Source organism: Lissotriton vulgaris, chromosome 4_1, assembly GCF_964263255.1.
Source record: "Lissotriton vulgaris chromosome 4_1, aLisVul1.2, whole genome shotgun sequence".
NCBI lineage: Eukaryota > Metazoa > Chordata > Amphibia > Caudata > Salamandridae > Lissotriton > Lissotriton vulgaris.
In genome coordinates this window covers 1,864,254,071-1,864,278,208 of record NC_141691.1, presented here as the reverse complement: position 1 = coordinate 1,864,278,208, position 24,138 = coordinate 1,864,254,071, and the positions used below count along the sequence as shown (strand labels likewise).

Below are 24,138 nucleotides of genomic sequence, written 5' to 3'. Positions count from 1 at the left end.
TCGGATGCCTCCGGGCAGCACACCAGCTTTACAAAATGGCGCTCCGTGAGTCCTTTATAGAGCATGTGTGAAGGTCTGACCATCCATGCTTCAAACAGCCCGCCTCATGAGGGCAAATTAAATATGTACCAACCCCTGCTGCTCCGAGTTTCACCTTGCGGGTACCTGTCTGCCAACTAAGGAGGCGCAATCCCTGAGACCCTCTATGGTTTGAAGAGGCGAAGTGCCGCACGACAAGCAAGTGGTTGCCCTGTATGTGTGACTGCACTATGCACTCACTGTGGCGCCAGGACCAAGCCAGCCTTTATTGATCATCCCACGGCCAGCTTCTATAGTCCTACTCCCTTGAGCCCAAGACATCTCTCTGCCACCAAAGCGGGGTCCTCCTGGGCCCGCCCATATGCCGCCAAAGAAGACGGCCAGCAAAACACCCAACAAGCTCTCGAACTTTTTCGCACCGGCGGACAAGCGCCCTTGGCCGAACCCTGCGGAGGTAGCGGACAACATGGCCCTGGCGAAAGACATTTTTCTGAGCATGTTTAGGTACTTTAAGACAAAACTTCGGAAGGACCTCAGCCAAGACATCCAGTAATTGTTTATAATCATGTAAATTTCACTGAACTACCTACCCCCAACCCCTCCCCGCTCTACTCCTCTCCACTTTCCTGCTACTGATTTCTGTCCTTACCTGTCCTGGCCCTAGTCCCCACCCTGTTTACCTGTGAATTTTCCCGCGTCATTTGAGAGCTAGCTATTCTGTTTGATGCCCGATGGAGCTACCTGGTTTAGCTATAGGGGAGACAGGTCGAGGATTCCGTCCTTGGACCTCACCTACCCAGTCGGTCTTTAGCCAGACTTCCTTTCGTCTCTCCTGTCATCTCTTCCCGCTTCCTCCCTCTATTTATTATCTCTACTTCTCTATTGAGACTGAACTTTTATATCTGATGCCGATGGAGCTACCTGGTTTAGCTATAGGGGAGATGGGCCTTGGACTCCCTTCTTGGTCGTCACCTACCCAGTCGGCCTTTAGACAGTTTTCATTTTGTCTCTCCTTGTTGTCTCTTCCCCTATCCTCCCTTTCTCACCTTCCCTGTCCCCTCCCCTCTATACTCCATTTATTTTGCCATCCATGTTCCTTAAATTGTTTCTTATTGAGACCTAGCTATTTGGCCAAAGCCCGATTGAGCTACCTGATAGCTATAGAGGAGATGGGTTTTGGGACTCCCCCTCAACCATCACCTACCCAGCCGGTCTTTGGGCAGACTTTCCTTCGTCTTTCTGTCGTATCTCCCTCCCATCCTGTTTTTCTGCGAACCTCTTCCCTCGACACCTGAGACCAAACTACTTTGTCTGATGCCCGATAGAGCTACCTGGTTTAGCTATAGAGGAGATGAACTGTGGATTCCCTCCTTGGTCGTCACCGACCCAGTCGGTCTTTTGACAGACTTCCTCTCATCTCTACGGTTGTCTCTTCCCTTATCCTCACTTTCTCACCTCACCTACCCCCGACTTATTTTCTCTCTCCTTTCTCTCCTCTCCTAGCGTATTGCTGTCTGTTTGTTGTAAGGTATAATTGTTTATCTTTTTCTGTTATACTGTTAAACTACATTGTTGCACTTCCTTTCGTCCCTCCTGCTGTCTCCTCCCACATCCTCCCTCTTTTTATGTCTCTCCTTCACCCTTCTCTCAATGTATTGAGACTGAACTTTTTATTTGTCTGATGCCTGATGGAGCTACCTGGTTTAGCTATAGGTGCGATGGGCCGTGGATTCTCTCCTTGGTCTTCACCTTACCCTGTCGGTCCTTAGACAGATCTCTTTTCCTTTCTCCATATTGTCTCTACCCTTATCCTCCCTTTCTCACCTCGCATGCCCTCTCCACTACCTCTCTCTCACCTTTCTCCCCTCTCCTAATTGTATTGCCTATTCTTTTTTGGGGGGATTTATTTTGTAATTGTTGAACTTTTTCTGTTACATTGTTGATTCTCATGTAAAGCTCTCTATTACCTGCGGGTCTAGCCAGCGCTATATAAAACTCTTTAAATAAATAAAATAAATAAATAGTGAGTTATTCATTTTAGGTATAGGTACTTCTTTGTGACAGAGTAAAGGAATAGAAAACCTCTGTTACTTTATTTTGAAAAAAGCTTGCAAGAGTATCACAGAAGGTAGTATTTACAGTGACATCTGTTTTGGTGACCATTTTTGATAGTTTTGTTACTATACTGAAGAGTTCTTTGGCTGAGTTTTCTGCTTGGGGAATTTTATCAATGAAGTACTTTGTTTTCTCACTGTGGACGAGAGTTTTATATTCAGCAATGGTTCTTTTGTAGACCTCTCTGTCATGAGGTGCATACTTGGATCTCCATACTTGCTCTTGTTTCCTACTTAGTCGTTTCTGAGCCCTCAGAAAATCAGGTTTCAGAGTGGATGGTGCAGCATTTCTTTTGCATTTTTTCTGATGCTAGAATATCCATGGCCTTTTCTTACCCATGTTGTGTACCTCTGTGTAGCTGTTTCAACATCTTGATAAGGATCTACACTAATTATAGGTAGCGTGGTTAGAAGGGTCTTTTCAAGTTTTACAGTGTTAATTCTACCCCATGCTCACATTTTCTGGGTCATTAAAGGTGTGAATGGAAGTGTGAGTTATATTGTATGGTACTTTCAACTTTTTGGGTACTTCTACATGCTTTACACATTGTCTGAAGGTATAGCTACCAAGGGGTTGAGCTCTGGCTTAAATTGCTGAAACCTTTGCAGGACATAAGAAGAACAATGACATTTCCCTCCACCACAATAAAAACCAACTTTCTCACATTTGCCCTTTGGAAATGGCCCACGGACAGTTGTACTGATGCTGAAATTGCCTTGTCATGGAGTCCAGGCCATGCGAGGTTGACGTGGTGAGGGTGTTCTGAAAGCGTTCCAGGGCAGAGAGGGCCATTTCCCAGAAGAGCTGCCTGCTACTGAAGTGTATGCTAAAATTGGTTGCCTGGAACTGTTCTGAAAAGCCTGTGAAGCATACAGACACATCTGTGCAGAGTGACTGTCACAGTCATGGACCGAGCCACTGTAATACTATATTACTGGTGTGTGGCCTTGTGGGCTTGAAACGGTGTTCAAATCTGGCCCAGAAAGTGCCTCAGACAATGAGCGATAGTTCCCATATTTTCTTTGAGGATTGAGTGGACCTGGTAGCAGTCCGGTAACCAATGTTCTTGTTCGATGTTAATGCTTCTACCTATGGAAATGGTAAGATTACTGTGATTGATGCTTGACCTGGTGTCGACTGCCCTGGACTCGGTCTGAAAGGTTTTTACAATGTAGTAAAAACTGGTGCTTTTAAGATTCGGCTGAAGCTCACAGTCACAAGAGTTAACATAGTCAAAAGGTGTATACCTGATATGAGAAGAAGGTGTGCCCAAAGATGTCCACAGAATAAAACATTTGTTAAATTTCTCTTGACCATTCCCAGTAGCAGAATCGTAAGGAAAACCACTGCATACATATGCACTGTACTGTATTAAGACTACATTGCAGATTGCCCTCAATGTGAACTTTCACAAAACCACACAAAATTTCATCAACTAAATATGGCAAAATGCCACTAACAAAATATAATGACACTAAATCACCTTGAATCCAGTTGATAAGAATCCTAGAACCAAACAGAAATGGGTCCTAGGCTTCAGACGTTCTAGGGTACAATACAAATATGTTAGATACATGTTGATAATCTGACACAAAATTGATGGACGGAATGCAGAACAAATCAAAACATTCACCCCCAGTCAAGAGATCGGAGTTAAATCCATCATTCTTTTGCTCACCATGCAACCCCAGTTTAGACCTGGCCATATGTAAATCATTTTCGACCATGTGCCTCATGGGAAAAGTCCAGCCCGAACTACCAAGCAAGGTACTCCCTAGACCGGAAACAAGCACCCTAGGACCGGTTTCAGGGTTTCAACACTCATCAGCCAGGATAGCTTGAATCCAGTGGCACAGTGAGCCCGGGACCCCTGTCTGGGCATACCTGGTGCACTTAGTGCGAGAAAGCAAAAGACACACAATTGATGAACGTAATCTGACAGCACATTGTTTTTCTGTCTTGGGACTGGACAATACATTTTCTGGCAGCCACAGAACTATCCATATTGCTAGAAGATCTCGCTTCAAGGTAAGCCAGGTAGAGCCCCAGTGTTGAGCGTGTAGCTGGTCCATTAACCAGCAGCGATATTGTGAGGCTGGAGCTATAAGGATGGCTGCAAGACCTGTGTTGTTCTTACATTTCTGGATACATCTCAGGATAAAGAGTGCCAGAGGTAAGCTACAGAGGAATTTCCATAAACAATTCATACATAACAGGTTTTAAAGGAATCCAATATGTGAGGCTCTTGCATTTGATCCACAGTGCATCGCCAGGTCTCAGACGGGCCCCAGGCTGCAAAATGGAGAGAGAACTGCCTGGTTGAGATACGCATCATTAGGTGTGAACATGCATCTGGGTCTGTTAGACATGGCCCTTTTTGCAGGGTTACCCCTAGATTTTTGCCTTCTGTTGCTGAGTACGTTTCGGTTTCCATTAGGACTCTCTGCACTTTCTCGTTGCTAACTAGTTGTAATGGGCTGTGCTCTCTCTCTCTCTAAAACATGGTACAGTTGGCATCTACCTGATTGGTACGTTTCCTTTTCTTGTAAGTTCCCAGTAGATGATACTGCATGTACCCAGAGCTTGTGAAATAAATATTAGTAGGCCTTCAGCACTCATTGTGCCACCTGCTAAAGTAGTCTTTCAAAAAATGTCTCAGGTCTGCCACTGCAGCCTGTAGAGCAGTTTTAAGCTGCCATTCCAACTTGGCAAATTAACTCTCTAGGTCCAGTTTCTAGAACAGCTACAATGGAATGAATAAACTTGGATGAAAACAAAGCTTTTAAACCTACAACGAGAACCCTAAATTCAAAATACGATGAAAAACCATCACTGAGCTGGATGCGATTAGGTTTGAGATAACGTTGTTGTCAGGCAATTAACTAAATAAGAAGAGGAGTGTATATTGTGGAACCACAAGATGACTACCACAGGCCCACTATATTTTTTTTAGCTCATCTGGATGTGGATAAAGACTTCATATTCATTAGGCTCATATTGTATAAAACCTATGGGCTCAGTAGGTAGGCATATGAAAGTAAGAGTAGGCATGTCCAAAGATCTTAACCAGTTGTGTTGTGTTTCTGCGCAGAGAACTTTTCAGCTCAAACTCGGTCACACTAATGTTCAGCATCATAAGCATCGTTTTAAAGCAACTACTGTTGGATATTCCATCTTCTCCTTCTCTGTTTGGATCTGCAATGGTTTTATTACAAATTTAGCATGGATCTGTTGCCAACAGTTCAGAGAAACTGTTCCACATCTGCAAGAATCCTCATTGAATAGCATTCCGTACCTTGTATATAACACCTCTGTATGGTATTATCACATCACACTACCATCTTGCACTAATAGCTATGTACTTTTTGAAGAACTGTATTCAACTTGTTGGAAAAGTTACTATTCACCACTGTTTTCTTCAAGTTTTAAACACCATATTAAAAGAAAACAGTTATTTTCATTTTGCTCTTCTCGGCACTCAATCTCCACTGGGCTCTCTGAAGAGGTATGTTTTTGGCCTCCACAACATGAATGCAAGTTCTAGCAGATTTAAAGCAATCGAAAAGACAAATGTCGCAGATCACTTTCTAGTTGTACAGAGTATATTTAAATACAGTACAAGTAGATTCTTAAAATGTAAGCGTTCCCAAGACTTACATTAGCATGAATTATAATGATACAAATTTAGTATTTCAGAAATATTTCAAAATCACAAAGCGCAAAGGTTTGAAAATCATAATTGCTAACCTGTTCGAAAAATCGCCTTTGTGCTTCAAGTTCCAGCTCTCTGACTTCTATATCTTGAACTACAGCGGCAGTTTCCTGTTCACGCATATGCATCTAGAAGATATACATGCACATTACAAACAGTGTAGTAGCAATCCGGATTAAATCAAGTGTTGAATGAATTGGACAGTGCATAATACATTTTGAAATTAGAAAAGGCCAAAAATACCTTATTACAGAAAATTAGCGGAAAGAGTGTTATTTTCAGCAGGATTTAGACTTTTATTTTTAAATTTTAAGTTATTCCATACTCCAGATTCAACTGTACTGCACGAGTTTCTATTTCGAAGATGTAAAAGTAAAAACACATTACTGGTGATGGTAATTCTCATGGACACTTACATAGCACAGATTACAAATCTCTGTACCAAATAAAGTAATGGATGTAATTTGAAGTTTATAAGGACCATGGTTGGTTTGCTGTGCAGCGTAAGTTAGGTGACTTTTCTACCCTAACCTTTAAACTTAGTCGGAGCTCAGTGTAAAATAACTTAGATTCAACAGTTTCTTGCACTTTAATTAATTGGTGCCAATGCTAATATTTGAAGTTACAGTTAAAAAAAGTCTCGAATGGTAAAGTCATCAACTGTGCTCGTACTTTGTCAAAGGGCCACAGCACAGAAATTTAAGGTTCTACAGGCAGTGTTTTCACCAAACCTTTTAAGGGGATCATAAACAATAAAAGCTCCTGAGGAAGGCAGAGTTAACATTTTGGATTAGATAGCTGCAAACATTCATTACATGGCTGCAATGGAAGCTCAAATACCACCATTAACAGGATCAATGGTTACTGTTCTACCAGTTCCAGAGTATCAACCACCTGCTGGAATTAAAACGTTTCATACTTGTATATCTAGCCCATACAGCCCGAAAATAATAACCTCTCAGAATCCTCACACAATTGGGAAGGAAACAAGGGCAACTTGTAAGGATTCTCTTGTCTGAGGGAAAATAGATACTTCTTCCATACCCTCCTGGTAGAGTTCATTGTCATTAGTGTCATGGTTATCTGATTTTTTTCTTAATCCGGATAGTTTCACAAGACTAATACTGCATCACTCGGAATCCACTTTGTGAGTTCCATAAATCCACAACATCCTCAAACAACTTTTGGGTAAAAGTGCCACAACCTCCAAAGGCAGCTCAGAGCATCCACCTGGACCTTGGTAGCTCATTTTAGATGAGCAGCATAAATGACTGCCTGATGCAGACCAAACAGCCACACTTCTTAGCATGGTGCATGACAGGTGTAATATCTTTAAGTTTCAACACTTGCCTCCTCCATACCAGAGGGAAGAACATAGTAAGTGCCTGACTACTTTGAAAGTTTCAACTGAGCGGTCTCACCCTGTCCGACAAAGGACCACACACATAAATAACTGTCAAGTAAGGTTACTATCCTATTAATGATGCATCTAATACCGCCTGAATTTGAGGGTTAGAAGAATAAATGTCAGACCTTCCAATAGATTTAAATAATATATGGACAAATAGTTATGTTAACCACCTAGTCTAACAACCTAGTCAGGACCAACTGAAGAGGCCTTACATTCCAATAGATTACACAACATCAGGAGGTATATAAACATCTAGACGTAAGTTGCAAAAGCTCAAATTGAAATAAAAAGCAGGAATCACCACCTATACGTACAATGTAATGTCTGGATGCAGAAATGTTTTTTTTAAAAGAAGTGTTCATCATGGCTCCAATTCTGTGACCTCTGGTTTAAGAGACAATCTTCATTATGGAAAGTTTTGAAAAAACGCTAGTTCGTATAAAAGAGTTAGTTTTTTCAGACAATTGAGCAAAACACAGGTATATAAAGTCCTTTGATATTTTAGATCAGTTGGGGGGAGTGATCATCTACATATGAGGTGAACAATCCAACTCTCATGTACGATCACCGCTCAGTCTACCAGCCCTACCTGCAAACCTCCACTTCTCCTCTATACAGATCTGTCATATACCATTAAATAAGAAATTTGGGGGTCACATTTAAAAAACCGAAAGGCAGATGTTAACAACAAAATGCGCATCTTAGCAACTATGAGAACTCTTTAAAGCAGTTTAAGTAGGCTGTCTGTTAAGTGAAGTCGGAGGAAGATGTGCCAATCCAGGCCTTGTTCTGGAGCACGCCAAAAGAAGGCCTGAATTGACATATACGTTATATCTGTTTAAATACATGTGAAATGACAAACAAACGAACCAAAATGATGAGCAACTGAATTGTTGGAGGATAAGGAATAAAGCAATTTTGAAACATGTTAGTGTTATATTTGTGAAAATCATGAATAACGCTGTGCGTCTGTCAAAGGAGTGAAACTTCATTCCAGTTTTTAGGTCTCGGCTAGCGTAGGCTGCGCACATGCGCAGTCTCGCTGGTGAGATTTTATATTTCTTAGTAGTGAGGGTAAGCCCTGTCTTTTTCGGACTGAGGGGAGTGTTTTTTTCGTTTCGTTCTCATTCTTTTCCATTGGCTGAAATGTAACAACAACAGTCAAAAACACGCCTGTTGTTTACATTCCAGCCAATGGAGAAGAGGGGAGAAAGAAAAACACGCCCCCCAGTCTGAAAAGGACGGGGTTTGGAGATGGCGAGCGCTTGTAATTTATGGCTTTCACCTCCTTGATTTGATGCACTGGAGCTCTGGCTGCTGAGGTGCGGCAGCTCTTGAGAGCCATGTGAATAAAACATGCTGACTGCGGGCCGTGCGTGTGCTCGCCTGTGCAGCGTGTGTTCACTGGGAGACTGTGGCTGCACGGGGCGGTGTGTGTCCGGTAGGGCTGTGCTGTTGGCTGTGAGGAGGAGCGCCCAGGCCCAGCCTCGTCAGCCGGAAGGAGCGCAGCGCGAGAGGCCGCAGCACCTCTTTCAGCTCCCGCCGGCATCCTCACACAGCGCTGAAGCGGAGCCAACGAAGCGCCAGGCCTGGGGAGGGGACACAACAAGATGGCGGGTGGGTGGCTGACGGCTAGAAAGGTGGCCCCATGGCGCTTCTGCCTCATGCCCTCGGGTGTTCGTAGTCGCCCCAATGATTTGCCTTGCACATACAGACTCTGTTGAGCCCCAGCTGTAGTGCGGGTGTGTGTCACTTTACTGGGCTGAGGGGAGAAAGAAAAACACGCCCCCTTAGTGCCTAGTTGGCATTAACACAGAAAACGGGCTTCACTTTTTTTCTCATTTTGGATTAGACTGCTATCTTTGAGTGCCGGAATCGAGGAGAAAGTAACCAGACGTGTCAGTTACGGCCATGCTTTGTGAAAACAAAACACGTTTTAAAGGTGGAATATGGACATAATTTCAACTCGAGGCATGACTTTTGTCACATTCAACACGTTTTAAGATGGCCGATAATATTGGTTATGACAGTGGTTTCTTGGGCATCCCTTAACGCGAGTGCGCATATCACATTGCGAAGCAGTAGTTGTCACACAGCGGTGTTCAATGGAAATGACTGGAGAGTCGGTTAAGGACTGTGCCTGTACGCATGCGCAGAGTTGTCTGGAAAGTTGATATCGTCACCCGTTAATGTCACCGCAAGATACGTCACCAGGAGGCGACCAGGAAGTGAATTGTTTTTAGCGGCTGAGCAGGTCAGGTTATGTTTGGGGCTCGGGATAACGGCAAAAAATGGGCAAAAAGGAGGCAACCTGTTAAGGATGCGCAACAATATGTTAGGGGAAGGATAAATGATCAAAGAGGCGAAATGAAAAATGACTTTTGATTCTGTTTTGAAGCTATCTTCTCTTATGGAACTCAGGAATAAAACTGACCCTGTTAGTAGCTCACCCTTCGACTTTTCCGTCTTGTCCGATGTACGAACTCGTATCAGCCTGTCCTCTTCTAACCGTCCCCTCTGGTTTCTCTGGTTGCCAGCGCCCATCCGTTCACATGACAGAAACTTTGAGGATTCACTGAAGAATCCCTGATATGCCCGGGGAAATCTTCAGTTTCTTTTCAGTCTAACATCAGACACAATGAATGCATTATTTATTTCAATGTACTGATCGTTGTAAGAGGAGCAGATTTTCATTTCTTACATTAGGGCAAAATCTATGCTATGGATTTATGAAGACTGCTGCCTTCCTTTGATTTTGTATGATACTTCATTTACCTTTGTACTTCTTTGTATCTTGTCACTCTATTTGCATTGGTGATGTAATTTACTATTCCTATGTAAACTGCTGCTTTTTTTGTGAAGTGCTCTAACATCATCAGGTTCTGTCTGCACAATATGAAACCCCGTACATAAGTATTTTCCAGAGAGTTGTATAATGCACACGTTTCTTGGCCTTCTATATGAATTACAGTGTGTCAGTTATAGGTCAGGCTTGTTAGATAGCATCTGCAATTCAGGACTAGGAATTAACGTTCCTGGTGGAATTATAGTATGACTGAATAACCGTGCAACACAGCGACTTTGGAGACCCATTTGAATGTCAAACTGTTTGCCAAGTGAATAGAAACGGGAAAGCCAATAAATTAATACGGTGATCTGAACCAGAGTCAAACCAATGTTCTTTATTGTTGTTAAGAGCCATACCACTAGCCAAGCCATCAACACGGTTGGCATTTAAATTAAGCAATGAATGCCATATAGTAAAATGATATACACCCTTCAGAAGTAAAAGCAGTGTATGTCTTTCCATTTATTTCACTTACATTAGATTGTATCAGCATATACAGATTATTTATTAGAAATGATGGTTTCTAAACTTAATGATCATATTGTTAGTGAACCAAGAGGCAAGTCAGTTATATTTACCCTATGTGGCCTTGGTTGTTATCGTAGATGGAGCAACATGTATCTTTTTAAAATCTCTACAAGCGAGATTGTTGCACAGCACACATCCTCAATTGATATGTTCCAAGGTGCTCTCAAATGTGATTGATCTTGGGTTTCATGTTGAACAAATTAGCAATTGGTGGGTTTGTCTCTATCCCATTCTTTAATTCTTATATGTACCTGTGAAAAGGTATTGACTACTCAGTGTGTTCCTGTGTGTGTGTGGGTGTGGCTCTGTGTGTGGCTCTGTGTGTGTGTGTGTGTGGCTCTGTGTGTGTGTGTGTGTGTGTGTGTGTGTGTGTGTGTGTGTGTGTGTGGCTCTGTGTGTGGCTCTGTGTGTGTGGCTCTGTGTGTGTGTGTAGCTCTGTGTGTGTGTGTGGCTCTGAGTGTGTGGCTGTGTGTGGCTGTGTGGGTGTGTGTGGCTCTGTGTGTGTGTGTGTGGCTCTGTGTGTGCGTGTGTGTCTGTGGCTGTGTGTGGTTGTGTGTGGCTTTGTGTGTGTGTGTGTCTGTGTGTCTCTGTGTGTGTCTCTGTGTGTGTGTGTGGCTCTGTCTGTGTGTGGCTCTGTGTGTGTGTGTGGCTCTGTGTGTGTGTGTGGCTCTGTGTGTGTGGCTCTGTGTATGGCTCTGTGTGTGTGTGTGGCTCTATGTGTGTTTGTGGCTCTGGGTGTGTTTGTGGCTCTCTGTGTGTGTGTGTGGCTCTGTGTGTGTGAGAGTCGCTCTCTGTGTGTGTGACTGGCTCTCTGTGTATGTGTGTGCAAATGCAATAGGTCTCGCATTTGCAAGAGATTAAGCTATTGGCATTGTAAATGACAATGCCATTTATTTATCTGTTTACAAAACCAACACGCAAATAAACATGTTGTAATTTACAATGCTAATAGCTCTAACTTTTGCAAAGGCGAGACCGTTGCATTGTAAATGCTTGTTTGAAATTTCTACAAGTGTGTGGTATCAGGGTAGATCATGCTGTCCAGGCTGCACCCAAAAAAGTTTAAATAATTGAAATGTTTACTTGAAAGGGGATTAAACAGTGAAGTTGGTGTGCACTTGATCACTCATGTTTGGAACAAAAGATTAACAATGCCATCAAGAATAAGGATCAAAGTAATTTTGGAAACTAGTAGTTGATGGTTTTACAACACCAAGACACCACACTATCTCCCTGATCTGAAAGAGCCTGTTAGTTATAGATTCCTTATCTTAAGGACTAGATCCAGAGAATTTTTTCTTAGGAGTACCCCTGCGTGTTTGTAGGTGGCATCTGTCAACTCTGTGTCCGGCGTCGTGTTCGCCCGGATGGCGCCTCATGTCTACTTAGACAGAGCCCCTGCGAGCTGACGCCAGTTCTTCCTTTCTCAGCCCCAGCCTAGTGCAGATCCGTAAAGAGCTTCCCCTTTAGTCGCTTTTTGACTAAGCTTTTTTCGACTTTCTTTTTGAGCCTTCGGCTCCTGGTGCGCGAGGGATGTCCCATTGTTGGACCTGCAACAAGCCCTGCGAGGCCGGTCACAAACTGATGTCTGTGACGGACCCACACCTCGTGTGTCTCTGGTGCCTGGAGCGCGACCACGATCCGAAATCGTGCTCCGACTGCTGGGCCACGAATCCAAAGTCTTTACTGGAGCGGTCCTGAAAGCTATTGGAGGCCTGGCAGTCGGCTCAGCGTTGTTCCCGGTCCCGATACACATAGCAGAGCCTCATAATCAGGCAGTCACTTATGCTGCTCATCTAAACTGAAAAAAAAACACTAAACTGAGCCACCAAGGTCCAGGTGGGTGCTCTGAACTACCTTCGGAAGTTGTGGTACATGGTTTGGCGCTCCGCCTGGTTGAGGACGTCTGGCTTTTCGGGGGATGACCAGTCAACTTTGCTGGACATGCCTTTTGATGGCAGTTACCTTTCTGGTGCCAAAGCAGACTCAGAGCTAGAACGCATTAAGGATTCCCGAGCTACGGCCAGATCCTTGGGCCTTGCAGGGTCGTCCCGTCTACCTCAGTCTGCTTTTCGCCCCTATTGTGGCTACGGAAGGGGTACCCCACCACTTCCGGCCCAGTGCAGCCACCGGGTCACGAAAGATGCCCAGCTTTTGCGTGGCCGCGGATGCAGGATCCTTCGACAAGGGTCTGGGAGCCAGTGGCGGGACAGTCCACCTTTTCTCCCCATGCATCCTCCTCCAAGTCTTCCTAGTCCGACCTTTCAGGGTCACCAATAGCCAGTGGGTGGCAGTATTCGCCATTACCTCACCCACTGGCAAACCATCACGTCGGACAGGTGGGTTTCGCAAATAGTCTGAACGGTCTACTCCCTCCCCTTCAAGACTAGGGGAAAGACTGTCTTTCGATTGCATGTCGGAGGATCATTTGGATCCTCTCCACCAAGAAGTCTCTGCTCGCTTGGCCAAGGGAGCTATTGAGAGGGTTCCTACACCGTAAGTAGGTTGTGGTTGTTATTCCCGCTACTTTCTGGTGCCCAAGAAGGACAAAGCCCTGCATCTTATTTTAGACCTTCGGGCCCTCAACCGCTTCCTCCGGAAGGAGAAGTTCAAAATGCAAACGTTGGCTCAGGTCCCGACTGCCCTCGACCTTGGAGACTGGATGGTGGAGCTGGACTTGCAGGACGCCTATTTTCACCACATCCCGCTCTGCCAGCTCACAGGCACTACCTACGGTTCACGGTAGGCCACGAGCATTTTCAGTTCACTGTGCTCCCATTTGGCCTTACCAGTGCCCCTCAGGTGTTCATGGTCGAATTTCGCCTGCGCAGATCAGGTGTTCATCTTCCCCTATCACGATGACTGGCTGTTGAAGGCCGGCTCGCCCCAGGCTGTCGTCTCCCACCTCCAGACTAGGGCAGATCTTCCACCCAAAGTCTGTAATGTTATCTTGGCAGCCTGACGTCCATCCACGAAAATGGTATACGCCCGTCGATGGAATACGTTTGTGGCACGGTGCACAGCAAAGGCTATAGATCCCCTTTCTGCCCCTCTTTCAGTGGTCCTTTTGTATATACTTTCTTTGGCCCAGCAGGGCTCTTCCCTGGGCACTCTTAAGGGCTATCATGCGGCCATCTCTGCTTTCCTTCGGCTGCCAGATCATTCAACTTTGTTCAAGTCCACTTTTGCAAATAGGTCCTTTAAGGATATTACTCATCTCTTTCCTTCAGCTCCCTTTGTAATGCCCCAGTGGGACTTGAACCTTGTTTTAACTTATCTTGTGTGTGCTCCCTTCCAGCCACTTCAAAACTGTCCTCTCAGGCTCCTTACTCTGAAGACAGCTTTCCTTGTTGCCATCACCTCTGCTCGCAGAGTGAGTGAGCTCTTTTCTCTAAGTCCCCTTTCTTCTCTGTGCATCTGGACAAAGTGGTGCTTAGGACAAGACCATTGTTCCTTCCAATAGTGGTTACACCTTTTCAAATTGGACAAACCACTACTTTGCCCACCTTTTTCCCACCTACTCACCCCTCCAAGGAGGAAGAGAGACTCCACAATCTGGACCCTAAAGGGTGTACTGTCCTTCTACTTGACTGCACAAAAGAATTCGGGTGGATGATCAACTCTTCGTTGAGTACGTGGGTGTCAAGAAAGGTCGGGCTGTTCAAAAGCTTGCCCTCTCTAGATGGGTTGTCCTTTGTATTAAAGTCTGTTACGCTTTGGCGAAAAAGGAACCTCCAGTGGGGCTCCGAGCTCATTCCACCAGAGCTACAGCTGCCACCCACCACTGCTCTTGCATGCAGAGTTCCACTCCCTGGCATCTGTCAGGCAGCCACGTGGGCATCCTTGCACACGTTCACCAGATATTACTGCCTGGACAGCCAAGTCCGAAGGGACGGCTATTTTATCCTTTCAGTCCTCCAGGACATTCTGGTGTAAGCTTGGTTCGCAGACCCTCCTCCGGGTTGGTATTACTGGGGAATCTGTTCTAAGGTAAGAAATCTATAACTAACAGTCTTTTTCAGATTAACAAGTTACTTACCTTCGGTAATGATGTATCTGTAAGAGACATACGTTAGTTATAGATTCCTTACCGCCCCACCCATCCTCCCAGCTCTGCGAATTGACTTCTAGGGACAGGGGCTCTCGTGCAGGGCCCTAGTTTTAGCATACCAGTGGTCAGTGTCTTGCATGGCTCTGCACTTCTGGCGTGGAAAGTTGTGTCAAAACTGACGTCAGCACGCTGGAGCAGCGGCTAAACAGACACCGCATCTTATCCCGGGCGAACACGACGCCAACGGCGAACATGGAGTCGACCGATGCCACCTACCGATGTGCAGGGGTACTGGTAAGAAAAAATTTCCTGGATCCAGTCTGACGCCTGGAGGTAATTCTAAGGTGAGGAATCTATAACTCACATATGTCTCTTACAGATACAGTTACCGAAGGTAAGTAACTTGTTTGTCACAAACTCCCTGGGAGAATAATATCAAGACAAACTGTATGCGGCATCACTTGTGTTGAGACAATGTTTTGAAAACTTGGATTTGCATTTTAAGGACTTCGATTAGGTAGGGAACAGTCCAAAGAAATTAGGAAGACCGTCTATACGACTAAGTCGAGTAAAGTGGCCAGATCTGATCACAATCCAAATGTGGTTTACAAGAAAGGGCAAGAAATATAGTCACATTTTCTATGTCGACATTTTAATCACATACAAAAAGCAGTTAGCCCTGCAAGAATTTGAGAACTAGGTAACAACTAGTTCCCTCATACCCAAGGTTCAAGCAGGGTTAAGACCAGGACAGCTCACATCACAACTTTGAACTGAATTACATTACATGCACAGCTGTCTACAAAGGAAGTTTGTTGATGTTAAATCAGCCTCTGATGCAGTACGCCAAGGACTCCACTGAGCCAAGTTTGAATATTGCAAGTAGCATACTCAAACTCTTAATTGCACTTCACACAAGCACCTAGGCACAAATTACAGTAGGACCTTGGAGTACACAGGCTGCTAGGGCCACAACTGTTTTAAACAGGGGTGCGTGCTGTCACCACTTCTATTTTCCTTGTTTGTAGATGATCTACCTTCCTCCTTGAAGAAAGCTATTTTTTATCCACCTGTAATAAAACTGTTGACCAGTGTTAGATTTGGGGGTCTCTAGTTGGCACAGGTAAGTACCTGTGACAAATAGGGACCATTGCGTCTAGTCAGGGTAAGGGGGTACACTCCTAAAATAACCCCTGCTCACCCCCTTGGTAGCTTGGAACGAGTAGACAGGCTTATCTCAGAGGCAGTGTGTAAAGCATTTGTGACCCCATACAGTAATGAAGTGACTGCACTACAGATGGACACCACACAGGTTTTATACAAAAAATAAGTTTTCTTTATATAGACTTAACACAAGACCACAAACGAAAAAAAACCACAATACTGTACTTAAAATGGTAGTTTTAGCTTAGTTCTGTTCTTAAAAATGCGACACTAAGTCAATGTACCTTACGATGCGTGATGCTTCCACAACAAAAGTGTTGCAGCGATGGAAATGCGGCTAAGTTCGGGTGCAAAGACGTAAAGACGTGAAGATCTACCAGATGCAGCACGCTTCTTCGATGTTGCGAGAAGTCTCGGCTCGATGCGTCAGCTGCAGCGGCGACACCCTTTTTCAGAGATGCGACTATGGCGGCGACACTCTTCTCCCTTGATGCGAGACGCTTCTGCTCAATGCGGAAACTGCAGCTGCAACACCCTTGTTCAGAGATGCGACGACAGCGGCACGCTTCTCCATGGATGCAAGGAGCTTTTCTTGATGCGGTGCAATGAGTCAGCTACAGCGGCGTCATCCTTGTTCAAAAATGCGACGGCAGCGGCTGCGACACGCTTCTTCTTCGGTGCAAGATGCTCCGCACGATGCAGTGCAATGCGTCAGCTACAGCGGGGACATCCTTGTTCAGAAATGCGATTGCAGCGGCTGCGATGGCGACACGCTACTTCTTCGGTGCGAGATGCTTCTCTCGATGCGGTGCAATGAGTCAGCTACAGTGGCGACATCCTTGTTCAGAAATGCAACGGCAGCGGCTGCGATGGTGACACGCTTCCTCTTGAGTCGCGCTTCCAGCTCCTTGCGATATGCAGTCCCTCAAAAGGCCAAAACCAGCAGCAGCCACTTCCAAAGAACTCTTGGGGAGCTGTGGGTTGAAGTCTGTTGTCCCTGAGACTTCAGCAGGAGGCAAGCTCTTCTCTCAAGCCCTTGGAGATCCTTACAAGTTGAAATAAAGTACACAGAGTTCCTTGCTCCTTCTTTTGGCAGTCAGGAAACCACTGCAGGCCAATCCCCCAAGCAGCACTTCAGCTCGGTTTCTTCAGGTTACTCTCCTCAGTAAAGGTTTCTTCTTGTTTGTCCAAAAGTGATCTAATTTCTTGGGATCGGGGTCCCAACATTTATACCCCAAAATCCTTTGTCCTCTGAGGGTAGAGGGGCCTTTGCCCAGTCCAAACCAGTCTGGGGCACTCTGTTTACATGACTCCTTCTTTACTTTCACAGTGCAGGCCAGAAACATCAGATGCCCCACAGGAGGTGGAGCCAGCATTGTGGAAGAAAAGCATAGCCCTGGAGCACTCTGTTGACATGATTCCTTCTCTCCTTTCACAGTGCAGGGCAGAGACATCAGACGCACCACAGGGGGAGGAGTCTGCACTGTGGGGGGCAGGCACAGTCCTATTCAGGTCCCTGGTGCAACTCCACCCTCCCATCTAGATGCAGATCTCTCTATTCACCACTGGGTTGACTGAGCCCTGTCACTCAAACTCAAGATAAGGAATACACAACCTAGCAGAGGCCGGCTTAGCTAGTTAGGCAAGAAAATACCTACTTTCTAAAAGTGGTATTTTCAAACACAGAATGTTAAAACCAACTTTACTAAAATATGTATTTTATCATTCTGGGTTCAGGCATACTAAACTCGAATTTATACCATGTTACCTGAGTCAGTTATGATTATAAGATGTAATAATCTAAATGCCCATTCTGGCCTATGGAGAACAGGTAGCCTTACAATAGTGAAAAACGAAAATGGCTGTAATTCACTATTAGGACATGCCACACACCAGGGCATGTCCTACCTTATACTTACAATGCACCCTGCCCTTGGGCCTACCATAGGGGTGTCTGATATGAAGAAAAGGGAAGGTTTAGGGACTGGCAAGTGGGTGCACGTGCTCAGTCAACATGGCAGTACAGGACTGCACATAGGCTCTGCAATGGCAGACCTTAGACATATTTTTACCGGCCGCTTCAGTGGGTGGCAAAACCAGTGCTGCAGGCCCACCAGCAGCATTTGGTTTACAAGCCCTGGGCACACTCAGTGCACTGTACTATGGTCTGACAGGTAAACCAAACCAGTCAATCATGAAATCACCAATTCATACATTAATTTATATTAGGGAAAGCATATGCACTCTAGCACTGATCAGCAGTGGTAAAGTGCCCAGAGTCATAAAATAGCCAACAACAGGTCAGAAAAAATATAGGAGGAAGGCAAAAATGTCAGGGATGACCCTGCAAAAAGGGCCAAGTCCAACAACCATTAAATGCTTTATCATATGGTGATAATTTGGTAATTTTTGATTGCACGTCCATAAAGTTGTAAATACACTTGTATTCCCTGGAAAATGATCGTAAAATTGATTAATTATTAATACAACCTAATACAAGGTAATGCAGCAAGGGAAGAAGCCCCTTGACCTTGCTGGTAGGTCGCTCCCCCACCACACAGCTACGCCTGTGTGCCCTGACGCTGCTGCTGATGTAGACGTTTAACAGCAAAACACACAAGATGATGCACGGAATGTTGCACAATGGCAAAACATTCACCCCCAGTCACAGATCTGGGTTTAATCCATCGTTATTTTGCTCACCAAACTACCCCAGTTCAGACATGGCCATATGCAAATCAGCCTTGACCCTGTGCCTCATGGGAACAGTCCAGCCCGAACTGCCAAGCCATGTCTTCCCTGGACTGGAATCAAGCATCCTAGGACCGGTTTCTGGCTATGGACAGAATGTTGCACAAGGGCAAAACATTCACCCTCAGTCACAGATCTGGGTTTAATCCATCGTGCCTGGATCGTCCCCAGCGGCAGAACCCCTGGTCCCTGCACCCGCCACGACGACCACCACCGTTACGATGCCAGCACACTCCACGCTCTCAACCCCGGACGGACCCACACCTGCTTCAAGGCCGCCCAGAAACGCACACACAGTCCCTTCACCTGCCAGAACTGCAGCTACACCAGCCTCCAAGCCGCCGAACAACCCGCCAAGAAAGACTTCAACCACCTCCGATGCATCCTACTGAACACCCGCTCCGCACGCAAACACGCCGTCGAGCACTGGGACCTGCCCGATACATCATCCCCGATCATCGCCTTCCTAACAGAGACCTGGATGAACGACGCCTCCGCACCCAACATCACCATAGCCATCCCAGATGGCTAAAAGATCACCCGCAGACACCGCACCAACGGAGTCGGAGGAGGAAGTGCCATCGTCCACAAGAACAGCATCAGGGTCTCGACCAGCACTGACAACACACTCAGCACCGCCAAACACATGCATTTCCAGATCCACACAGACCCCAACTCTACCCTCATAGGCACCCTTGTCTACCTACCCCCATGACCCCGACCCCAGTTCAGCTACTCCATAGCCGACTTCATCAACACGCACGCCTGACCTCCACCGACTACATCCGCCTCTGAGACCCGAGCTTGCACCTGGAAAACAACGACATCAACTCAACAACCATGATCAACCTCAGACTGAGGCAAATCCTTACAAAGCCTACCCACTGCGCAGGGCACACGATTGACACCATCTTCTCCGCAAGCCCACTCGTCGCCTTCACCCACACCACCGAACTCCTTTGCACTGACCACCGCTGCGTCCACATCTCCTTCCAGAAACTCACCATACACCACCGCACCCAACAGATCCCTTGCCGCTGCTGGAGAAAAATCACCGAAGACCAACTACACACAAACCTCGCTCTCAGCCCACTCACCGAAACCCTCCAACACCGACGACGTGCCCGCAACCTCAGACGCTGGATCGACAGCTGCCCCAACACCCTTCCCCGCTGAAGAAACCCCCTCACAGAAACACCAGCAAGAGGGCCAGCTGCTTTACCCCAGAATTCCTAGTCTCCAAGCGAGCCTGCCAGAAGCTAGAGAAGAAATGGCACAGCGAACAGACTCTAGTCAGCCACGCAGCCCACAAGGACGCCACCCGCATCCACCATAACCTCATCAGGACTGCCAAGAGGACCTCCTTCAAAGACCGCCTCGACAAGAACGAACACAATAGGAAAAAGCTCTTCAATATCGTGAAGGAACTCTCCAACCCTAGTTCCAACACCAACCACATCCCGCCGTCGCAAGCCCTGTGCGAATCCCTCGTCACTTTCTTCCATTGCAAGATAGGAGACATCCACGACAGCTTAAACACCCAGACAGCCCCAACAGACAGCAACACAACAGTCTCTCCACACACCATCGACCACGACCACCTGCTAGCCTGGACCAGCGTGAGCATTGATGACATCATCAAGACCATGAGCACAATCCACTCCGGCTCCCAGTCAGGCCCATTCCCGCACCACTTCTTCAACAAAGCCAGCAGCTCCATCGCACCCCACTTGCGCAACGTCATCAATCTCTCCCTCGAGACCGCGACCTTCCCAGAGAGTTGGAAACACGCCGAGATCAACGCCCTACTCAAAAAACGTAAGGCTGACCCTAGAGACCTCAAGAACTTCCGGCCCAACTCTCTGCTCCCATTCACTGCCAAGGTCATTGAGAAGATTGTCAATAGCCAGCTAACCAGATACCTCGAAGAAAACAGAATCCTGGACCCTTCCCAATCAGGGTTCTGCAGCAACCACAGCACCGAGACCACCCTCATCACAGCCACCGACAATGTCAGGATACTGCTGGACAACGGTGAGACCGCAGCCCTCATCCTTCTGGATCTCTCCGCCGCCTTCGACACAGTTTGCCTCCGCACACTACACGCACGCCTCCACGCCGCAGGGATCTGAGACAAAGCCCTGGAATGGACCACCTCCTTCTCCTCTGGCAGAACCCAGAGCTTCCGCCTCCCCCCATTCCAATCCGAAGCCTCCGAGATCATCTGCGGCGTACCCCAGGGTTCCTCGCTCAGCCCGACACAGTTCAACATTTACATGGCCCCGCTCGCACACGTCGCCTGCCAGCACGACCTCAACAAAATCTCCTACGCCGATGACACTCAACTGATCCTCTTCCTCACCAAGGACCCCATCAACGCCAAAGCCAACCTCCACGAAGGAATGAAGGCAGTCACCGACTGGATGAAGACCAGCCGACTGAAGCTGAACACGGACAAAGCGGAGGTCCTCATCCTCGGCTCCAACCCTTCAGCCTGGGACGACTCCTGGTGGCGGACGGCACTGGGGGCAGCCCTGACACCCACCAACCACACACGCAACCTGGGAATAATCCTCAACTCAACGCTCTCCATGACCAAGCAAGTCAACTCCATCTCCTCCTCCTGCTTCAACACCCTCCGCATACTCCTCAAGATCTACAGGTGGATCCCGACAGATACAAGAAGAATAGTCACCCAGGCCCTCGTCAGCAGCAGACTCGACCCCGGAAACGCCCTTTATGCGGGAGCCCCGACCAAGCTCATCAAATGACTGTAAAGCATCCAAAATGCCTCGGCACGACTGATCCTTGACGTAACACGCCACGGCTACATCACCCCCACCTGAGAAACCTGCACTGGCAGCCCGTCAACAAGAGGATATCCTTCAAGCTCCTCATCCACGCACACAAGGCACTCCACAAGACCGGCCCAGCTTACCTCAACAAACTACTTTCCTTCTACACCCCCAACCGCCAGCTCCACTCCGCCGACCTCGTACTCGCCACCGTCCCGCGCATCCGAAGAACAATCACCAGCAGGAGGTCCTTTTCCCACCTCACTGCCAAGACCAGGAACAGCCTCCCACTGAACCTACGACAGACCCAAGACCCCCACACCCCCCAAGCGCCTTGAGACCCTCACGGGTATGTAGTGCGCTCTACAAATATTTGTACCTCATTTCTCCAATTTTAAATTAGAGGAGATACAATCCTACAAAATATGTGGTGGTGGTATTTGATACGACCATGCTCTTCAATGGAAATGCTAAACAACCTTGGTGCAAGCAGCCTTGTCTGGCTTACACATATTCAATTGAAAATATGAGAGTTCCTCAGATCTACCATTTCTAACGGCGTATCTCACAAAGGTTGTACCTATGACCTGTGGTCATTCTACATTGTTTTTAAGCCCATCTGCAGATCTCAAAGCTTCTGAAGGCCACCCACTTCGTAAGGTGTTAAACTTCATCAAGCAAGGCCAGAGTGATTTCAGACAGTTCTCTAGTTACCTCAGTAGAAGTGGCTGCAATTACATTTACCTCAGCTTTATCAAACAGAGTCCCAGTCGCTCGCTACGGTGTAAAAGCAAGTTTTTATTTGCACACAAGACGAGTTAGCTTGCCCAAACTGTGCTCTAATCACAGAGTGATAAATAAAGTTGACAATTACGAAATGGTAATCAAATAATAGCACCTAAAGGAACACTCAAGTCAAAAAAATTGTCTTTTAACAATGACTTAATACATAATAACAATAAAACGGCTCTTGAACACTTCCACAAAGTGAAGCTTACTCATGGAATCTCGCCATGTGTAGTCCCAGCCCCAATATGCGACATGAAAATTCTGCTCCTAAGATTGGGAGCTCAACAAAAATCAACACATTGAAGTAAGGGCAAACCTTTTAGCAAAGTGTCATTGTTCTTCACAGAGACCTGATGGACTTGTGCATATTACGCTGCTATGGATGTACCATGTTACAACGCATACCGTTACAACTACCTACCATTACAACGCGACCATTACAACGCATACCATTACAACGCATAGCGCTTTGAGGTGCTGGATAGTGGTAAGTATAATTTACTATTCTAACTCCAGTCCCCGTGGACCCTAGGGAAGGTGTTGGATAGTAAATTATACTTATTCCCTATCCTAGAGCGCCCCCCAGCGCAATGCGTTGTAATGGTATGCGTTGTAAAAGTCGCGTTGTAATGGTAGTGCGTTGTAGGAAATGCGTTGTAACAGGTGTATACCCGCTGCTATGCCAGGTTGTTTAAATATTACGGGTAAAGTATTTAAAACCTTTATTTATTGAAAATAAAACCCACACAGTCACTGCCGCACTTACATTTTTGATTGAGCTAAGCACATAAAGGATAGAAAGAGTGGCTGTCCTATTTCTGAATGATTGCAAGAAGGTTTTAACAAGATTTCTTTTGTGCTTGATCTTAATATTTAGCTGTTGGGTGGATGTGTCTGCTTGTGCTGCTTTTATTATTTAATTGTACTTTTAATTTTCTTATGCTACATATCATCAAATGTACCATACTAATAAATACAAATAAGCTTAAATAAATGGTAAATTGTGATGAGGACTACCAATAATAATAATAATAATAATAATAAACCATTTATTGAGCGCCTGGTTACACAGAAGACAGTGTGTCCCCGCGCTAATTGCTGCTAAGATTTCAAAAAGACAGATGATAGTAGAGCCATAGGGAGGAGGAGGTTACATGATGGGAAACAGGAATGTCTTAAGTTTACCCCGGAATCTAGTTTCCGAGGGTTCCATGCGCAGATATAGCGGGAGTGCGTTCCACTGTTTAGAGGCCAAGTATCTAAAAGAGCGGCCACCCATCCTGGCCCTCTTTGCTCGAGGAAGTTTGAACAACATTGTGCCGGAGGATCTTAAATTCCGGGTGGGACGATGTATAGTGAGAAGGTTCTGCAGATAGTTCGGGCCTTTACCTTGTGCAATGCGATGAGCAAAGCAGAGGACTTTAAATTTGATCCGCTCCCTAACAGGGAGCCAATGAAGCTTTGCCAACGCGGTTTTACCAGAGGCTCTGCGAGGAAGTCCAAGCACCAGTCGTGCAGCAGCGTTCTGGACACACTGTAGTTGATGGAGTCCTTTCACACTCAAGCCTGCTAGCAGGGCATTTCCATAATCGAGGTGGGGGGTCACCAAGGCATGGACAATAGTTTTTCTGGCACCAATGGGGAGGAGGTCTAGAACCTTCCGAAGGACCCTTAGTACGCTGAGATACCTGCCTGTCACCTTATTGACGTGTGACTTGGAAGAGAGATCAGAATCAAGCATCACGCCAAGATTTCTTACCGAATCCACAGGGGTGGGTGGGCTACCCAGTTCAGTAGGCCACCACCTATGCGACCAGGCAGATACTGCTTTCCCCACCACTAGCAGTTCTGTTTTTTCGCCATTTAGGCGAAGGCAGTTATTGTTCATCCATGATGCCACTGATGATAAACAGTTGGAGAAATTAGTGGCATCAT

At 46.2% G+C, this 24,138-nt stretch overlaps 1 protein-coding gene across 2 annotated transcripts in view; it reads right to left on the bottom strand.

Annotated features, from left to right (window-relative positions):
* The window catches only part of TBC1D31 (TBC1 domain family member 31), a 696,792-nt gene that overhangs the window by 142,279 nt on the left and 530,375 nt on the right, over positions 1-24,138 (bottom strand). For both annotated transcript variants that reach the window (XM_086966171.1, XM_086966170.1), the window contains exon 17: positions 5,902-5,994. In XM_086966171.1, coding sequence (XP_086822297.1) covers positions 5,902-5,994 — 93 coding nt within the window. The remainder of the gene's footprint in view (positions 1-5,901; positions 5,995-24,138) is intronic.